The sequence below is a fragment of the Carassius carassius genome, chromosome 36, assembly GCF_963082965.1.
Source record: "Carassius carassius chromosome 36, fCarCar2.1, whole genome shotgun sequence".
Lineage (NCBI taxonomy): Eukaryota > Metazoa > Chordata > Actinopteri > Cypriniformes > Cyprinidae > Carassius > Carassius carassius.
Window position 1 is genome coordinate 10,354,347 of NC_081790.1, and position 15,725 is coordinate 10,370,071.

General features: G+C 39.9%; 1 protein-coding gene across 1 annotated transcript in view; it reads left to right on the forward strand.

Annotated features, from left to right (window-relative positions):
• The first annotated feature begins 840 nt into the window (after nt 1-840).
• Nucleotides 841-15,725, forward strand: part of LOC132117120 (guanine nucleotide exchange factor VAV2-like) — a 239,989-nt gene continuing 225,104 nt past the window's right edge. The window contains exon 1 of the mRNA XM_059526199.1: nt 841-2,039. Coding sequence (XP_059382182.1) covers nt 1,836-2,039 — 204 coding nt within the window. The 5' untranslated portion in view covers nt 841-1,835. The remainder of the gene's footprint in view (nt 2,040-15,725) is intronic.

Below are 15,725 nucleotides of genomic sequence, written 5' to 3' on the forward strand. Positions count from 1 at the left end.
AATAGCAGAAGTGATACTGTCCCAATCATTTATTAAGTTACACATGTAAACTGTACATCCTTAAGGTTTATAATAACACTTTCTGATGGGAGGAACATGTGACCTTCTTGTTGCGGTGTTTAGAACATGGTCCCCACTAACACAATACTGCAGAGTCCAAGATGGATCAATGCTTTGAGTCTGGTGACAGCTACTCGCATCTGTCTCAAAAAGCCATCTTTCATCCTAAATGTGCGTTAACCAGTTTTCATATTGGTCCCAGGCAAATAGTCACTCTAGAACAAATTTTCCATCAAGACAAGAAAAACACGTTTGATCTGTGTAAATACATTTACTGAGGTAAATTGAGTCCCCACAAACATGGAGTGAGATTTTTACCGTTACTATGTCTTACGAATAAAAAGTGTATTTGGATTGCACATGTATAATATAAATTACTATATAAATTACATGGCACACATGATGATGAAGACTATATTACATGATTGAAGGCTCCCAAGAAATCTTATCAAACCTATTCATATAAAAAGCAGCCTGGATTACAAAGCAATAACAAAAATAATATGTAAATCATTAGTTGTAAAGATCATAACGATTAATATTTTAAACAGTTTAATCTAAAAGAAAGATGACAAAAATCACGAGTCTATGTATTTTTGAATGTTCAGTCAGACAGTAATTTTTACCAGTCATGTAAAAACATTGGAAAAACATTTGACATTTTCCTCACATATTCGTATTTACAGTGATTTCTCCAGAATTTACTTAATACTACTAATATCAAAGGCATTCGGGTAGTTATTTTAGTGAGAACGACCCCTCTCCTCATCACACGTGGACGAGCGCGACCGGAACCCAGATGCTATTTCTCCGCCGCGCGCCCTTTCTGCTTTCTCCCGCTCCGTGCGCGCTCACGCTTGCTCGCACTCACGGCTCACGCGAGCGGAGAAATCAAAACACTCAAACCATCTAACGTTACACGGAAACGAAATGAGAAAGAACCGAGAAACCATCGCGACTCAAGAAACGACTGTCCAGAACCGAGACCTCGCGGCGTTTCTCTTTCTGTGGAAGCGAAAGGAGCGGGACGAACGACAGTTTTCGCGTTAAATACGCCAGAGTTTGTGCGTTTCACTGAACACTGCGATATTTCCCTCAAGAAGTTTTTAAAACAAGTTTGGACCGGATTCTGTTTGGAGTTGGACGTTTTTTAACGTTAGTTCACATCCCGCCTGGTGCCCGAGCGCTTGTGAGGAGCTTTCTACTGAAGACTACAAAACATGGATTTATTCTTTATTTTTAAGGTAAAACTTTAACAAACCGTCCGACATTGCGTGTAACGGCTGCTTTGCAGTCTTTCCCAGCATTTATTGTTAAGGAACATATCTATTGTAGTCCTGAGAGACATTTTTTTTGCTCTGACAGGACGCGTTTACAGAGCCAAATATGTCAGTCCATGATGATGAAGAGGACACTCATCTGATTCTCTAAGGGGAAACACATCTAAATCAGATTTTAACATCATACTTTGTGATATTTCCTCGGCTTCCCCTTTAATTTAGCTCACTAATTGGAATTAATTCGTTATACAAAGTCCTGTATAGCTCTGTAGTGGATAGCACTCAGCTGGATCTAACTCGTTAAAAAAAAGTTGTTAAGCCTAAAGTTATATCCTTTTGAAGATCGTTCTCACGCAATTGACCTTAGGCACTTTAGTGCCCTTTGGACTAAAGAGGAACTGGGATAATTTCACATCAGCATTATCTTGGTACGTGCGCCTGGCTGCCAGACATATAGTTTTATTTTTGCCAGTTTTCTGCATCATTTCTGTCAATATGGAGGAGTGGAGACAGTGCGGTCGCTGGTTGATAGACTGTAAGGTTTTGCCCCCCAACCACCGGGTCGTTTGGCCCTCAGCGGTGGTGTTTGACCTGGCCCAGGCGCTCAGAGATGGGGTGCTTCTGTGCCAGATGCTGCACAATCTGTCTCCTGGATCCGTGGACCTAAAGCAGATCAACTTCCGGCCTCAGATGTCACAGGTAAGTTAATGTTCACTACTGTCCTTTTAATGGCTGTATTTGAATGCTTGGCACATATTCAGGAATGATTGATGATTGCATTGACAGCCGGAGAATGTGCAGTGTTATTCTAATTAGGTTGCCACTCTAATTCATATCAACAGGGGTCGTTGTCGAGCATTAAAGGCTGAGCAAATAGAACTGTCATAATCGATTAATCGAAAATGTTATCTGATCTAAACCTTTAGATGTTTTATAGAGTCATTCTCATTGTTTAAGATGTTGAAATATTTCTCTTAAAAGCTTAAGTATCATTTTAGGGTTTCATGAACAGCAAGCAGTTGAATGCAAAGCACACAGGTGTCTTTTAAACTTTCCTTAGATAAAAGCATGCAAATATACATCCTTTTGTATCATTGTGCTTACTGCACAGAGTATAAGCCTGATCATCTGAAAGTAAGTATATGAGGCTGTGCAGGGTTTAAAGGTGAATGTTAAGAAAGGGCCAAGGCTCTTATCTCTGTAAACATAAACCAGGAAAAGCAGCAAGATCTTTGTGTGTTTCTGGAATGTGGTTTTCAGCCAGTGCTCTTTGTGAAGGAATGTGTGGCAAAGGCAGTTCCTACCCGTAAATATGACGTGGCTGAGAAGCATGATGTAGCCATTTGACTTGTGTTGACTGTTTTGAGAGGTTTTAAACACACGTCACTGTGTCTCACACCCCCTCTGCATGTCTTGTATTGAACTGGGTTTCTGTCCAGAAATGAAACCCTTATGTCATGTAGTCTACATAACTATGCTGCGTAGATTGAAGTTTGCATTGGTATCTTCTCTTAAAAACATGTAAATGCTAAGATAAACATTTATCCTTATTTTGTGCATCAGTTTTTACGTCCAAATCTTTAGCTCCATGGTCCTTCAGCTTTTAAATTACTGCAGTGATTTGCTGATTTATGGGAAGTTGGCAAATACTTTTGAAAGTTTGACCATGCAGTATGACAGGAATTTTGACATGTAATGCAGTATGACAAGATATACTTGTTTTAAAACTCTTTTAAACCTAATATTGCTAATTATTTTATAATTAAGTCATTGTGTGATTGTTCGTCTGTGTGACAGTATAGTATTAATAATAATAATACATATGTTTTTATAAAATATTAATATAATGATAATTTTATTAATAATTTTAATACCAATTTGATTTATGGGCTCTTATCATAAAAAAAGTTTGGGAAAATGGATGGCGCATTTTATATTTAACTCAAACTCTGATGCAGAGATGAGTTTGAAGGGAGTAGCATTTGCATCATTCTGAGACACTGAAAAAAAACAGGTCATGAGCTGATCGAGTGTAAATGAACAGTGCTGCGCTTCACTCTGAAACATGCAGCACTTATTTATGAAATTATAGCCTTTGTGATTTGATAATTACACTGAGGGATCATTCACACAGAACATGTTTTTGATTTGAAAAAAGCAAGACACGTGCAGTGGAATGGGGGAAAAAAGCTTGAGACACATTTGAACGTTCATGTGCGAGACACTGTAAAACACACAAGACTATGGACAAATACATCCATCTAGCATGTATTTGCATAGAAAAACAATGTAAAAGTAGTATGGAAAAATGTAAAATGGAAAAGTGGAATGGAAAAATGCGTGCTTTTTTAAAAGTATATCACAATTTTGGTTATTTTTGCAGCCCTAGGAGTGTTTAATAAAATGATTTAAATGGTCAATGGTTACAGGACTCCTATACACTCATCACTTACAGATTATTATAAATTTGTTGATGATAAATCAACTTTAAATGATAAATGTTGATTTAAAAAAGTTAATGCACACAACCCCTTTACAGATACAAACCTTTCTTTTTACAGCAAACTTGGACCAGATATATGCTGAGTAAAAACATAGAGTTTTATGGCCTTCTTTTACTCATACTTTTATACCTGTATAGATGTTGTCATATGACTGAATAGCTGTTTCACCCAGGACTTATAGGTTTTTGTTTTAGCTGTTATTTCTAAGGCAGTCATAGCAACATTTGATCCTCCCACAACAGTAGCTTCCTCAGCATGGAAGGGTTTTGTGTGGTATTACGTTGTGACAAATTGGTTGAAAGGGAGATCTGGCAGCACAATGGAAGCTGTGATTTATACGCAGCAAAGGTCACTGTGTGCTTTGATACACAGTGGTTGTTAATTTACTACCTCCATTAAATCAGGATGAAGTGATTATGTGGGTTGTTTGTGGTGGATGTTCATCGATACTGAAGCTTCTGTTCTGCATGCTTCACATGTTCCTCGTTTTAGTCCTGTAGGCCTTTTTAATAATCACATTCTTGTGATCAAGCCTGCTGATTGGCTGTCACTTGTAACACCTAGGCTATTACACTGGTAAAATCTGGAAGTACAGCCTCAGGTGTTAGTTAACAGACAAGTGTTTCCCAAAATAATTTTAGTGAGCAAACACTTACAACATGTAAAGAATGTTGTAATAACAAGCAAGTCAAAGCCCATGTGGCAGTACTGTTGGTATCAGTCACACTGAGAGATGCTTTTCCTCTCTCACAGAAAATAATTGATTACATCACATGTCCATGAATGTTTTATTTGTCTGTGAAGTGCAAGGGATTTCACAAAAAGGAAATCAGTGCTTGTGTATTTTGAATAGATGAATTCTGGTGTCTGATCGAAAGCTTGTTTTAATAGATTAGCTCACCTAAAAATGAAAATGCTGTCATTATATATTTTTTTTACCATTCATGTTGTTCCAAACATGTATGACGTTTTTTTTTTTTTTTGCAGAAAACAAGGAAATTTGTTATAAAATATTCCATATTATGCTAAATTTCATGCTGAAGCTATATGTGAGAACAAGCAATTGTGTGAGATACAGATCTTAGTCACATCTAACTCAAGCTCCAACTTCCAAAATAGCATGTCACATATAATTATTACACACCAGTTACCCATCTGGCCTTCAATGACAGTCATTTCAATGACAGCGTATAATCACTATAAACAGTTGCTGTATGGAAAGAGCTCTGTAAAGATTCTTCAGGTGTTTCTCCTTTTTTGAATCTGGTTTTGAATGACATGAAGATGAGTAAATAATGAAAAATTTTCATTAAATAATTATTCCTTTAAAAATGATTGTGCGGTATTTATATGGGCACATTACACACAGGTATTATATGGGTTGTTTATTTTACTCTGTGTATTTTGCTATTTAGGCTGTATTATTTGTTAATAATACTGTAGTGTTAAATAATTCTGCCTTGTGATAAAGTATAGGCATCAACACAATGTGTTAAGGTAGATCTGAGGTTTCAAAAAGAGGGGCAGTTCATTTCCTCCGGCTCTGTCTGACAGACGTAGCTTGGTGGGTTTTGAATTTTTGAAGTCTGCATTGTTCGTATATTTTTCCCCACTTTTATTTACCTCTAACTAATTCCTTAGAGATGATTCAGCCGCCAGTAGTGAGAATGTGTGTGTGTGTGTACTTGCATGCAATACCTGTGTGTTTAGTTTCCATCACCTCCGGCTCGGCCCGGGGATTGTCTTGGGACTTCAGTTTAAAGAGTGAGGTCTGGCCCCTCTCTCTGTAGGGGTTTGGGGAAATCGCAATGCCCGTTGTTTCCTCTTAGAAAATGCAGCCTGTCTTACAGCACGTACGCAGGGCAGAGAGAAAAAGAGATGAGTCATTGCTCACTGTAGCACTTTTATGCATTTTATTGTACTCCCCATTTGCCTTTAACAGCCTATTCATTTTAGCTCTGTTTTTAGATACGTTCATTCTCATAACTCTTGTATTTCTGCAGCAAGGATAATGGGTTTCATCTCTGAGATTTCTCTCTGATTTATTACACAGAACTCCCCCGCCTCTCTCTCTCATACTTTTGTTTGCACTTTCAGCCACAATCTCATACAAGTTACTTTTGTTTTCAGACATTTACCACTCTTTCTGGCCTCTGGCATCTGTTGGAGATCTCGTAATGCTGAATCCTGTTTTTTTTTTGTCGATTTGAGTGGTTATTTAAACAAGCTTAAAGAGCAGCATGAAGATTAAATGCACTAGCAGAAACCATCATCACAATAATCATGCATTCTTAACAGAGAATATGGGCTTTGATGATTAAAAGTGAATGGAGTTGTGGCATATTGGTCTGGTGTGTGATTGGAGTGTTTGAAGGCAGGCATCATTGCTGTTAGCTCTTTAAATGAATGCTGAAAAGACCAACAGCCTGTCAGGATTCATTTGGAGGCATTTAATTGTGATACTCAATTCACAAAACTGTATTCCACTGATCAGAACCTAGCATTTCAGAAGGGAAGCTCCTTAATTCAGTATCAGTACCAGCCTTTCTAAAGCAGAGAGGTGGATGTGATGTGAGGTCAGCCTTTCTCTCTCACTAGGCTAGGTTAATTTAATCTATAAGCATGGCCTTTCTCTGAACTTTGACCCCTGGCAGCTGGGCGCAGGTAATTTCATCAATAGAGCTTGTTAAGGACACTTCCTGCTCCGTGCAGCTGTGACCAGCTGCATCAGAGAAAGTGAATAGGATTGTAAAAGGGACGGAAATATGAGACTACTCAATTAAATTACAATATACTCAAATCCACTTTATTTGCACACAAAAAAAATTGGAGGTTAGACAAGTACAGTGCTGGTCTGTGGTTGCCAGGGCTTGATCTTTCATGTCTGTGTGCTTTTGTGATCTGTCGGGTCTGGTGGAATGTGTGCAACGCTTTGCTTACTGATTCCTGTTCATTCTTTAGAGAGACCCTTTATTAAGCAACCGAGAAAGCAGTAAGTTCACAAGGATGAAGCAAGACCTCACTCCATGACCAGACATGTTTAGGAGTCCAGGCTTCACTGTATGTTTCAGCTTGATAGATTGATCTCATGGCGTCCGAGCTCATGAGAGGATATTATTGCGATTTGCGGTAACTCTGCTAGGCCAAATCACTGTTGTTTAGAGGGCGGATTATGTTGAAAGTGCAAGATATATGAAACCTTTCTGAGGAATTCATATCCAGTAGCACAGTGGGAGGAAATCCAAGAGCATGGCATGCAATCAACAGGATGTCTGCGGAAGATTTATTTGTTTTGTGTTGGACCAGTTCTGATATTGCTGTAATAAAAATCCATAACAATGTTATACGTAAACAATGGGTTATCTTAAGAGTGATTCTTAATGGCTATTAAATTGGGACCCATGGAAGAAAAATTATGATAATTGAGAGACTGAATAGTTGCATTATGTTTCAAATTGTTTCTCATTTTAATGCCCAGATCATTCGCTGGCATTCTGACTCAACACAGCCAGGAGATCTACAGGGATTTGAGACTGCAACTCCGTCACAAGTGACATTCCATTCCCAAAATGAGATATGAAGTAAAGAAACCCACACAGGGAGCTTATGTTTGTAAATGAGACCCTATCTGTGAGGAGTTTGTTGTGGAATATTAACACTGATGAGATGGGGAGTCAGACCTGACTTTCAGAGTGCATTGAACCAGGCATGAGTAGTGCCCAGAGGCTTAGAAGGGTGGTAAGGTTTTTTCTTCTGACAGGCAGCATCTTCATACATCATAGTCGTCTGTATATACTTCTTGAAAACGTCTTTTCTCATTGTCTCATCTTCTGGTGAAGTCTCAAGCTCCTAAGCAATCTTGATTCCTGCCTCAGGATGTTTAAGACATAGAAACTGTAGCTGTCAATGCTCAAAAGACACTCCCACTCCCACATTTCTCTCTTATGTTCTGTTTATTTATTTAATTTTTTTGATGCAGCCTACGGTGGTATTTGCTGAGGATTTGATTTTAGCTTCTGACTGGGTTGGAGATGATAACCATCAGTATGGTGTGGAGAGGAGAAGAAAATAGTCTTCTCCTTCTTCTCCAAGCACACTTCCTCCGAGCACAGCCCCTCGGTGGTTATGACAATAAGCTTCTTAATATTTTCTACTATCTATCAACAACGTCAGAGATACGATTGTCTTTAGAGACCCGGTTACTTTGCAGTGCTTGTTTAGTAACATTTTAGGTTGCACTGATTTTTCCCCACCAACACAAAGCAAACCAATATCCCATTACTGACCAGATTCGATCATATCTCATAAATGGCTTTGGAACAGGAGGTCTGGAGCCATACAGAGGTAGAAATTGCAACATTAGAGAGTTCTGTAAAAGGCTGCTGTGCATTAGTGCTGCAACGACGCGTCGACATCATCGATTATTTCGACTACGAAAATACGTCGACATGCTTGAAATGCGTCGACACGTCACACTGTTTACATTCATCTCGCATATCAATGGCAGCTTCTGCTCGTGGGAATCGAGGAAGTTCCAGTCTATTACAAAAAGCTAGACCATGATTATCAAAAGTATGGGAATACTTTAAACAGAGGCCAAATAAAATGGTCCTTTGTTCCCTTTGCAAAACTGAAATGGCGTACCACGGCAGCACAACTGCGATGCACGAGCACCTCAGAAGAATACATCCTGGCACTCTCTGACCTCAAAAGGACGAGCCATCTGTGTAAGTATTTATTATTACAATTAGTTTTGGGAGTTTTGGTCAAGAATTAATTAATTGTATTTCGGAGAGTGTAGTGAATTTGTCATTTTATTATGAAATACAGAAAGCATTTTAAACTCTTTTTAACTAATGAGATGATTTGTTATAAATCATGTACATATGATGATTTATTTAACTAGCTTGTGCCAAAAGTAAACAAAAATGCACTAGTAGCCTATTTTTCTATATGTTCACATACACTACTAGATTACAGTGTACTGTTAATGTAAATCTAGTAGTTAATTTTAAGTCTACGTGTGCATAACAACCAGTAAGAAATGCGATTAAAAGTGAAAGATGATAATAAAATAAACCTGCGAAATTAGAGGGTTAGACTGAAGATTTAAGAAAAGAAACAATGCCTAGTTGTTATTGAATTTGTGGAAATTTGTGACCAACAGGCAAACCAGAACAAGCCACATAAATGAAGGCTATATCTCGAACAGCATCCAGAGGCATGGCCACGATCTAACATTTTCCTAACCCTATAAGAGCACAAATCTTCTGTTTTTACATTTACATTTTACATTTAATCATTTAGCAGACGCTTTTATCCAAAGCGACTTACAAATGAGAACAATAGAAGCAGTCAGGTCAACAAGAGAACAACAACAGTATACAAGTGCCATGACAAGTCTCAGTTAGTCTAGTATAGAACGCATAGGTTTTTTTTTTTTTTTTTTTTTTTTAATTAAAAAACAAGAAAAGGAAAAGTGCTAGTGTTAGTTGGTTAAGTGCAGGCGAAAAAGATGAGTCTTTAGCTGTTTCTTGAAAATGAGTAAAGACTCAGCTGTACGAATTGAGATTGGGAGGTCATTCCACCAGCTGGGCACAGTCCAGGAAAAGGTCCGTGAGAGTGATTTTGAACTTCTTTGGGATGGTACCACAAGGCATCAATCACTTGCAGAGCGCAAACTTCTGGAGGGCACATAAGATTTAACCAATGAGTTTAGGTAAGTTGTTGCCGTGCCAGTGGTCGTCTTGTAGGCTAGCATCAGTGCCTTGAATTTGATGCGAGCAGCTACTGGTAGCCAGTGTAACCTGATGAGGAGAGGAGTAACGTGAGCTTTTTTTGGCTCATTGAAGACAACCCTCGCTGCTGCATTCTGGATCAATTGCAGAGGCTTGACAGTACATGCAGGAAGGCCCGCCAGGAGAGCATTACAATAGTCCAGTCTGGAGAGAACAAGAGCTTGGACAAGAAGTTGGGTTGCTTGCTCTGACAGGAAGGGTATAATCTTCCTAATGTTGTATAAGGCAAACCTGCAGAACCGGGTAGTTGTAGCAATGTGGTCTGTGAAGCTTAACTGATGATCCATCACAACTCCTAGGTTTCTAGCTGTCCTCGAAGGAGTAATGGTTGATGAGCCCAGCTGTATAGAGAAGTTGTGATGAAGCAATGGGTTAGCTGGAATCACCAGGAGTTCTGTCTTCGTAAGGTTAAGCTGAAGGTGATGGTCATTCATCCAGCTAGAGATGTCACTCAGACAGGCTGAAATGCGAGCAGCTACCGTCGGGTCATCTGGTTGGAATGAGAGGTAGAGTTGGGTGTTATCAGCGTAGCATTGATAAGAAAAGCCATGCCTCTGAATGACAGATCCTAATGATGTCATGTAGATTGAGAAGAGAAGTGGTCCAAGTACTGAGCCTTGAGGAACCCCAGTAGCAAGGTGGTGTGACTTTGAAACATCACCCCTCCAAGACACACTGAAGGATCTGTCAGAGAGGTAGGACTTAACCCACAGGAGTGCTGTTCCAGAGATGCCCATCTTTCTGAGGGTGGACAGGAGAATCTGGTGATTAACAGTGTCAAAAGCAGCAGAAAGGTCCAGTAAGATGAGTACCGAGGATTTTGAAGCTGCTCTTGCTAGTCGCAGGGCTTCAGTAACCGAGAGCAGAGCAGTCTCAGTTGAGTGCCACTTTTGAAGCCAGATTGGTTGCTGTCCAGGAGGTTGTTCTGTACAAGGAACATAGAAAACTGGTTGAACACCGCTCGCTCAAGTGTCTTTGCAATGAATGGAAGAAGGGATACCGGTCTGTAGTTTTCAAGAAGCGCTGGATTTAGAGATGGTTTCTTGAGCAGTGGGCTTACCCGAGCCTGCTTGAATGCTGAGGGAAATGTTCCAGAGTGAAGAGAGGAGTTGATAACGTGAGTAAGCGAAGGTATGACTGAAGAAGAGATCGCTTGAAGGAAGTGAGTGGGGATCGGATCAAGTGGACAAGTATTAGGATGATTGGACAGGAGAAGTTTGGAGACGTCCATCTCTGAGAGTGGGGAGAAGGAGGAGAAAGAGTGTGCGTCGGTCATTGTGAAGTTGTCCTCAGTCTGCGGTGTGGAGAATTGGTCACTGATGGATCTTGTCTTATTTGTGAAGAGAACTGCAAAGTCGTCCGCTGTAAGAGTCGATGGAGGAGGTGGTGGCGGCGGATTAAGAAGAGAAGAGAAAGTCTTGAAGAGTGTCCGAGCGTCACAACAGCTGTTAATTTTGTTGTGGTAGTAGGATGTTTTAGCCGTAAAGACATTTGCAGAGAAGGAAGAGAGGAGAGACTGATACACACTGAGGTCTGTAGAGTTTCTTGATTTCTGCCATTTCCTCTCTGCAGCCCTGAGTTTAGAGCGATGTTCACGGAGAACCTCAGACAGCCAGGGGGCAGATGGGGCAGTGCGTGCTGGTCTAGACAACAGTGGGCAAAAGTTGTCCAAGCAAGATGTTAAAGTGGAGCAAAGAGTGTCCGTAGCGCTGTTCGTGTCCAGAGCAGAGAACTGAGAGAGTGCAGGAAGAGAGGATGAAACCACAGAAGATAGGCGAGATGGAATGAGTAGCAAGAGAAGAAATGAAGTCTGCTTAGTTAACTGCAGACTGGCAGTTCCAGAGACCAACTGGAATAGAGAGCGTAGTAGTAGAGGTCAGAGGGACAGGCCGTAGGTTTGTCAGACAGGCCTTCCTGCGACCTACATAGCGTGCTCTCCGAGTGTTAGTAGTGATAGTAGAGATCTGAAAGCACATAGTGACTACAAGTGTAAGATATTTGAGAACAAGGTATACAAAAAGTGAAGAAAGAGGAAAAAAGCAATACTCAAGTGCCCTGTCGGTGTCCTTGCTCGGTGGAGTCGCGCAGGTAGAGTCGATTGTCTTTACACTCGTCCGTCTTCACACGAGGAGGGCTCACACGAAGGCTGCCGCGATGAAACTTAGCGCTTTTGTATTAGCCTGATTATCTGTGATTGAAGTCAGCTGGCCACGCCTCACTATTTAGCAGATCGAAACCAGGCAGTCCCGCGATAGGCAAACGCAAAACCAAGCGCCACTTTCAGCACGTATTAACCAGGGTAAGACACACACAATTTAGACCAAAAACTTTCCTAGCAATGACGATCACACACTAGTCTGATGAGAAAACAAGGCAAAACACTCACAAGCTGCTGTCCTTCTCTGTAGCTTGACTGTTTCTTCTGACAAGTGCTTTCTAAACAGCTAATTAAGTACTTTCACTGGCTTTGGCCACGCCTCACTATTTAGCAGATCGAAACCAGGCAGTCCCGCGATAGGCAAACACAAAACCAAGCGCCACTTTCAGCACGTATTAACCAGGGTAAGACACACACAATTTAAACCAAAAACTTTCCTAGCAATGACGATCACACACTAGTCTGATGAGAAAACAAGGCAAAACACTCACAAGCTACTGTCCTTCTCTGTAGCTCGACTGTTTCTTCAAGAAACATTCAATGGTTTAACATTCAAATACATTGCGAATATGGAAACGTTTGGATTTGTGCCGAATGAGACATAAGCAATAACCTCCAAATAAATTCAGCCAAAGCCGCACTCGCTCGTCCTCGTATGCAAGCGTGCACGTCACGATCTAATGCACTAGATGCTGGATTTTTAAAAACAAATATGCTAGGCCTACTGGAACACAAAAAATCTAAATCTGACATTTTCTAGAACAGAATCCAGCAGGATCAAATTAATGTGAGCAACAGTGTTTTGCTGCAGCAGCGCCAATGGATGCGGTTCACTTACTGCTTAGCGCAGTCACACGCGCGCCACAGTTACGTTTGGGATAAATTTATTTTAAATGCCATAATGTCAGTTGAAAACATTGCAATTGTGTTTTAAAATACAACAACGAGCACCACAAAACCATTGAAAGAGGTGCGTTTTGCGGTCTCCGTGCCAGTAAACAGTCAGCAAAGTAAATGACCTCAAACATATGGCGCGCTCTCTTCATTTTATCAAACGATCATAATCACATCTATTCATTTTATAATCCTGCTACTAGCATTTTATTCAGACTAAAACCCCATTAATTCAAGTGAGAAAGCGTTTTGTGTGTGTGTGTGGCTTTTGCGAATCCTGTCATGCAGGTGACTGCTGCCTGCAATAGATGCATTTTGCAGTATGGTTAACGATTAATCAATTAATTGATCGTTAATTTAAACAAGCGATCATGGAATTAATCGATATTTTGCATCCCTAATCCATATTCAGAATAGGGATGTGCACGGATAGTCGAACATTCGAATATTCGTTCTGCTCTAATTATTCGATAAATAAAAATGATATTCGAATTTCGCAAAAAAAAAAAAAAAAAAAAGGTTCACAATAAAACCTAATTTGGTCACTTTCTGTGATTCTCCACGGCATATTTGAAGGTGTATGCAAGTAAAAAATAATTAATGAATGATTAAGGGGCCATTCACATATCGCGCCTAATAAGGCGTGGAAAAAAGGCTATGCGCGCCGCTTTCTCCTTCTTTCCAAAGCGCTCGGGCAGAAGCGCTCCTGAGGCGACGCGTTCTCTCCATGAAGACGCGGAAATTTCAGCAAAGGGTAAATGGATTTGCAGCACAAAAAAAATCGCTTTCAGTAGCTCTGCTACTAAATTTATTTCAAAATGGCAATCCATATACAGCTATGATCAGGTGTTCCTTCATCTTGGCTGAGCTTTCAACGTTGTTACAGGAAAGGATGAAGCTGAATGTTTAGTTCTTGTCACATGACCCGCGGTGCGCTTGCAGCATTCTGAAAGTTGAGATGTTTTTAACACGATGCTGTGCGGACGCGCCTGGAAAAAACGGGACCGCGTTGCGATGCGCACGCGTCGCTTCCATTATGAGCGCGCATACCGAGCGCCTACATTGGAAATAACGAACTTGAGCATGCAAAAGACGCGATATGTGAACGCCCCCTAAAAGAACTGCGGTCTTCTAAAGTACTTCAAATATGCCGTGGAGAATCACAGAAAGTGATCCAAGAACATTGTTGCAGCATATCTCAAGCAACGAATAAACACCGCTAACTTGGACAATGCAGTGAAAACTCCTCTTCTCGCGTCTGCCCTAGACCCTCGGCACAAACATCTCAGGTTTCTCGATGAAAACATGAGAGAAGTAAGAAAAAAAAGAACATTTTCCTTGATGCGAGTGGTGCGGATGCAGTCCCCACGATGAAGAAGATGCAATGCCCACTCGTCGGAAAAGGCTGATCCAGTTCTCCAGCGATGATTACAGTGAGTCCAGCCGAGACGAGTGGGAACAGTTCTTGCTGGAGCCATGTATTCCACCAGATGAGGATCCCATTCAGTGGTGAAACGAAAACACGAAGCGCTTCACAAAACTTATTCGCTTAGCACACCGTTATTTGTGAGTCCCGCCAACGTCTGTGCCATCAGAGCGCGTTTTCTCCACGGCCGGCTTTATTGTTAACAGACTAAGGAGCCGACTTTCCCCCAATCATGTTTACATGCCCGTATTTCTTAACAAGAACATTTGAAACAATAGAAAAAAAGCAAAAAAGATTTACTGACAGTTTAAAAGTTAAGTGTAAGCTACATTCTGTACAATAGCCTAATTGCTGCAGGCTGCTTTACGTTTTTTCTTTGTTCACTTTTTTATTTTATTTTTTTTGCTTTTAATCTGTACTTTTGTTTGTTTGCACGCATTGTTAAAGGTTTTCAGCTACAAAACACGATGTGTAATGTTCAAGCATATTGTAAGCTTGTTCAAAATGACGAAAACAAATGTTGCTGAAAAATAACGTCTGACTCATTAAACTTAATTTAAATAAACGAATATTCGAATATTCGTTTTTTGTGAGCTCAAATATTCGAATGTGATATTTGTGGAAAACGCCCATCCCTAATTCAGAATGTAATAATCACTTTAATCTTGCTTGATTACTGTTGTAAAATGGAAACAGTTCCAGGGGAATGATGTATGAGGTCAGTGTTGCACATGTGCTGGTGAGTCTCGTGAAAACCAGTGTTTGTTAACAGTAGCAAAGGAAGCAATGTTTCCTTTCTTTAGCAAAGGAAAACCAGTCTCCTCCGACATTCTTCTTTACAAATCCTCATTTTGTGCTTCTAAATAAAGACCGTTGTTTTGTTTTCGTCTCTCCGCGTGAGTCACTTCTGAGCGGCGCATACGCAAAGCTGACCTCATATGTCATTAACCGGAACTGCTTCGTTTACAACAGTGAGCGCAAGCTAGATTAAAGTGATTTATTAAATTTTAAATTTGGATATTTTTCTTACAAAAATGCATTGATTCGCTACAGTAGGCCCATGTGAGACCCTTTTTTTTTTTAATGGATGAACTTTTTATTAAACTTCTCAAGGACTGATGCACCCTTCCCCTTGTTGCTTCCCTGTTAGCAGATTCTGGATTAGTGGCAAACTGTTGTTAAACTGAGCTCAAAATAGAGCTGGGCACTAGAACATTGTCTTTTACATCAGCCAGCTATATTCTATACATTTATAGCTCTCTGTTTTAAAAAAAATTAAAAGGCAAAAATGGAAAAAGTAAGGTAAAAGGAAATTTTAAATGGGATCTTTTAGCAAACAGATTGTGATATGAAATTCTACTTTTCTTAAAGCATGTTTTACTTAAAGCATTTTTTTTTTGTTAACAAGAATATGATGGAGGGATCTATCAGTGGGACATGACTACAACAGTGAGATGATTCGTAAAGGTTAAATAACATTTACTTTGATAATTCAAATAAAAATGATATACTGGTAATGGTTAATTATTCTGTTCAGTTCCAGACAACAATCCTGTACAATAATGTTTAATAGGGATGTAATGTTATTATCAGTATTGTGATATT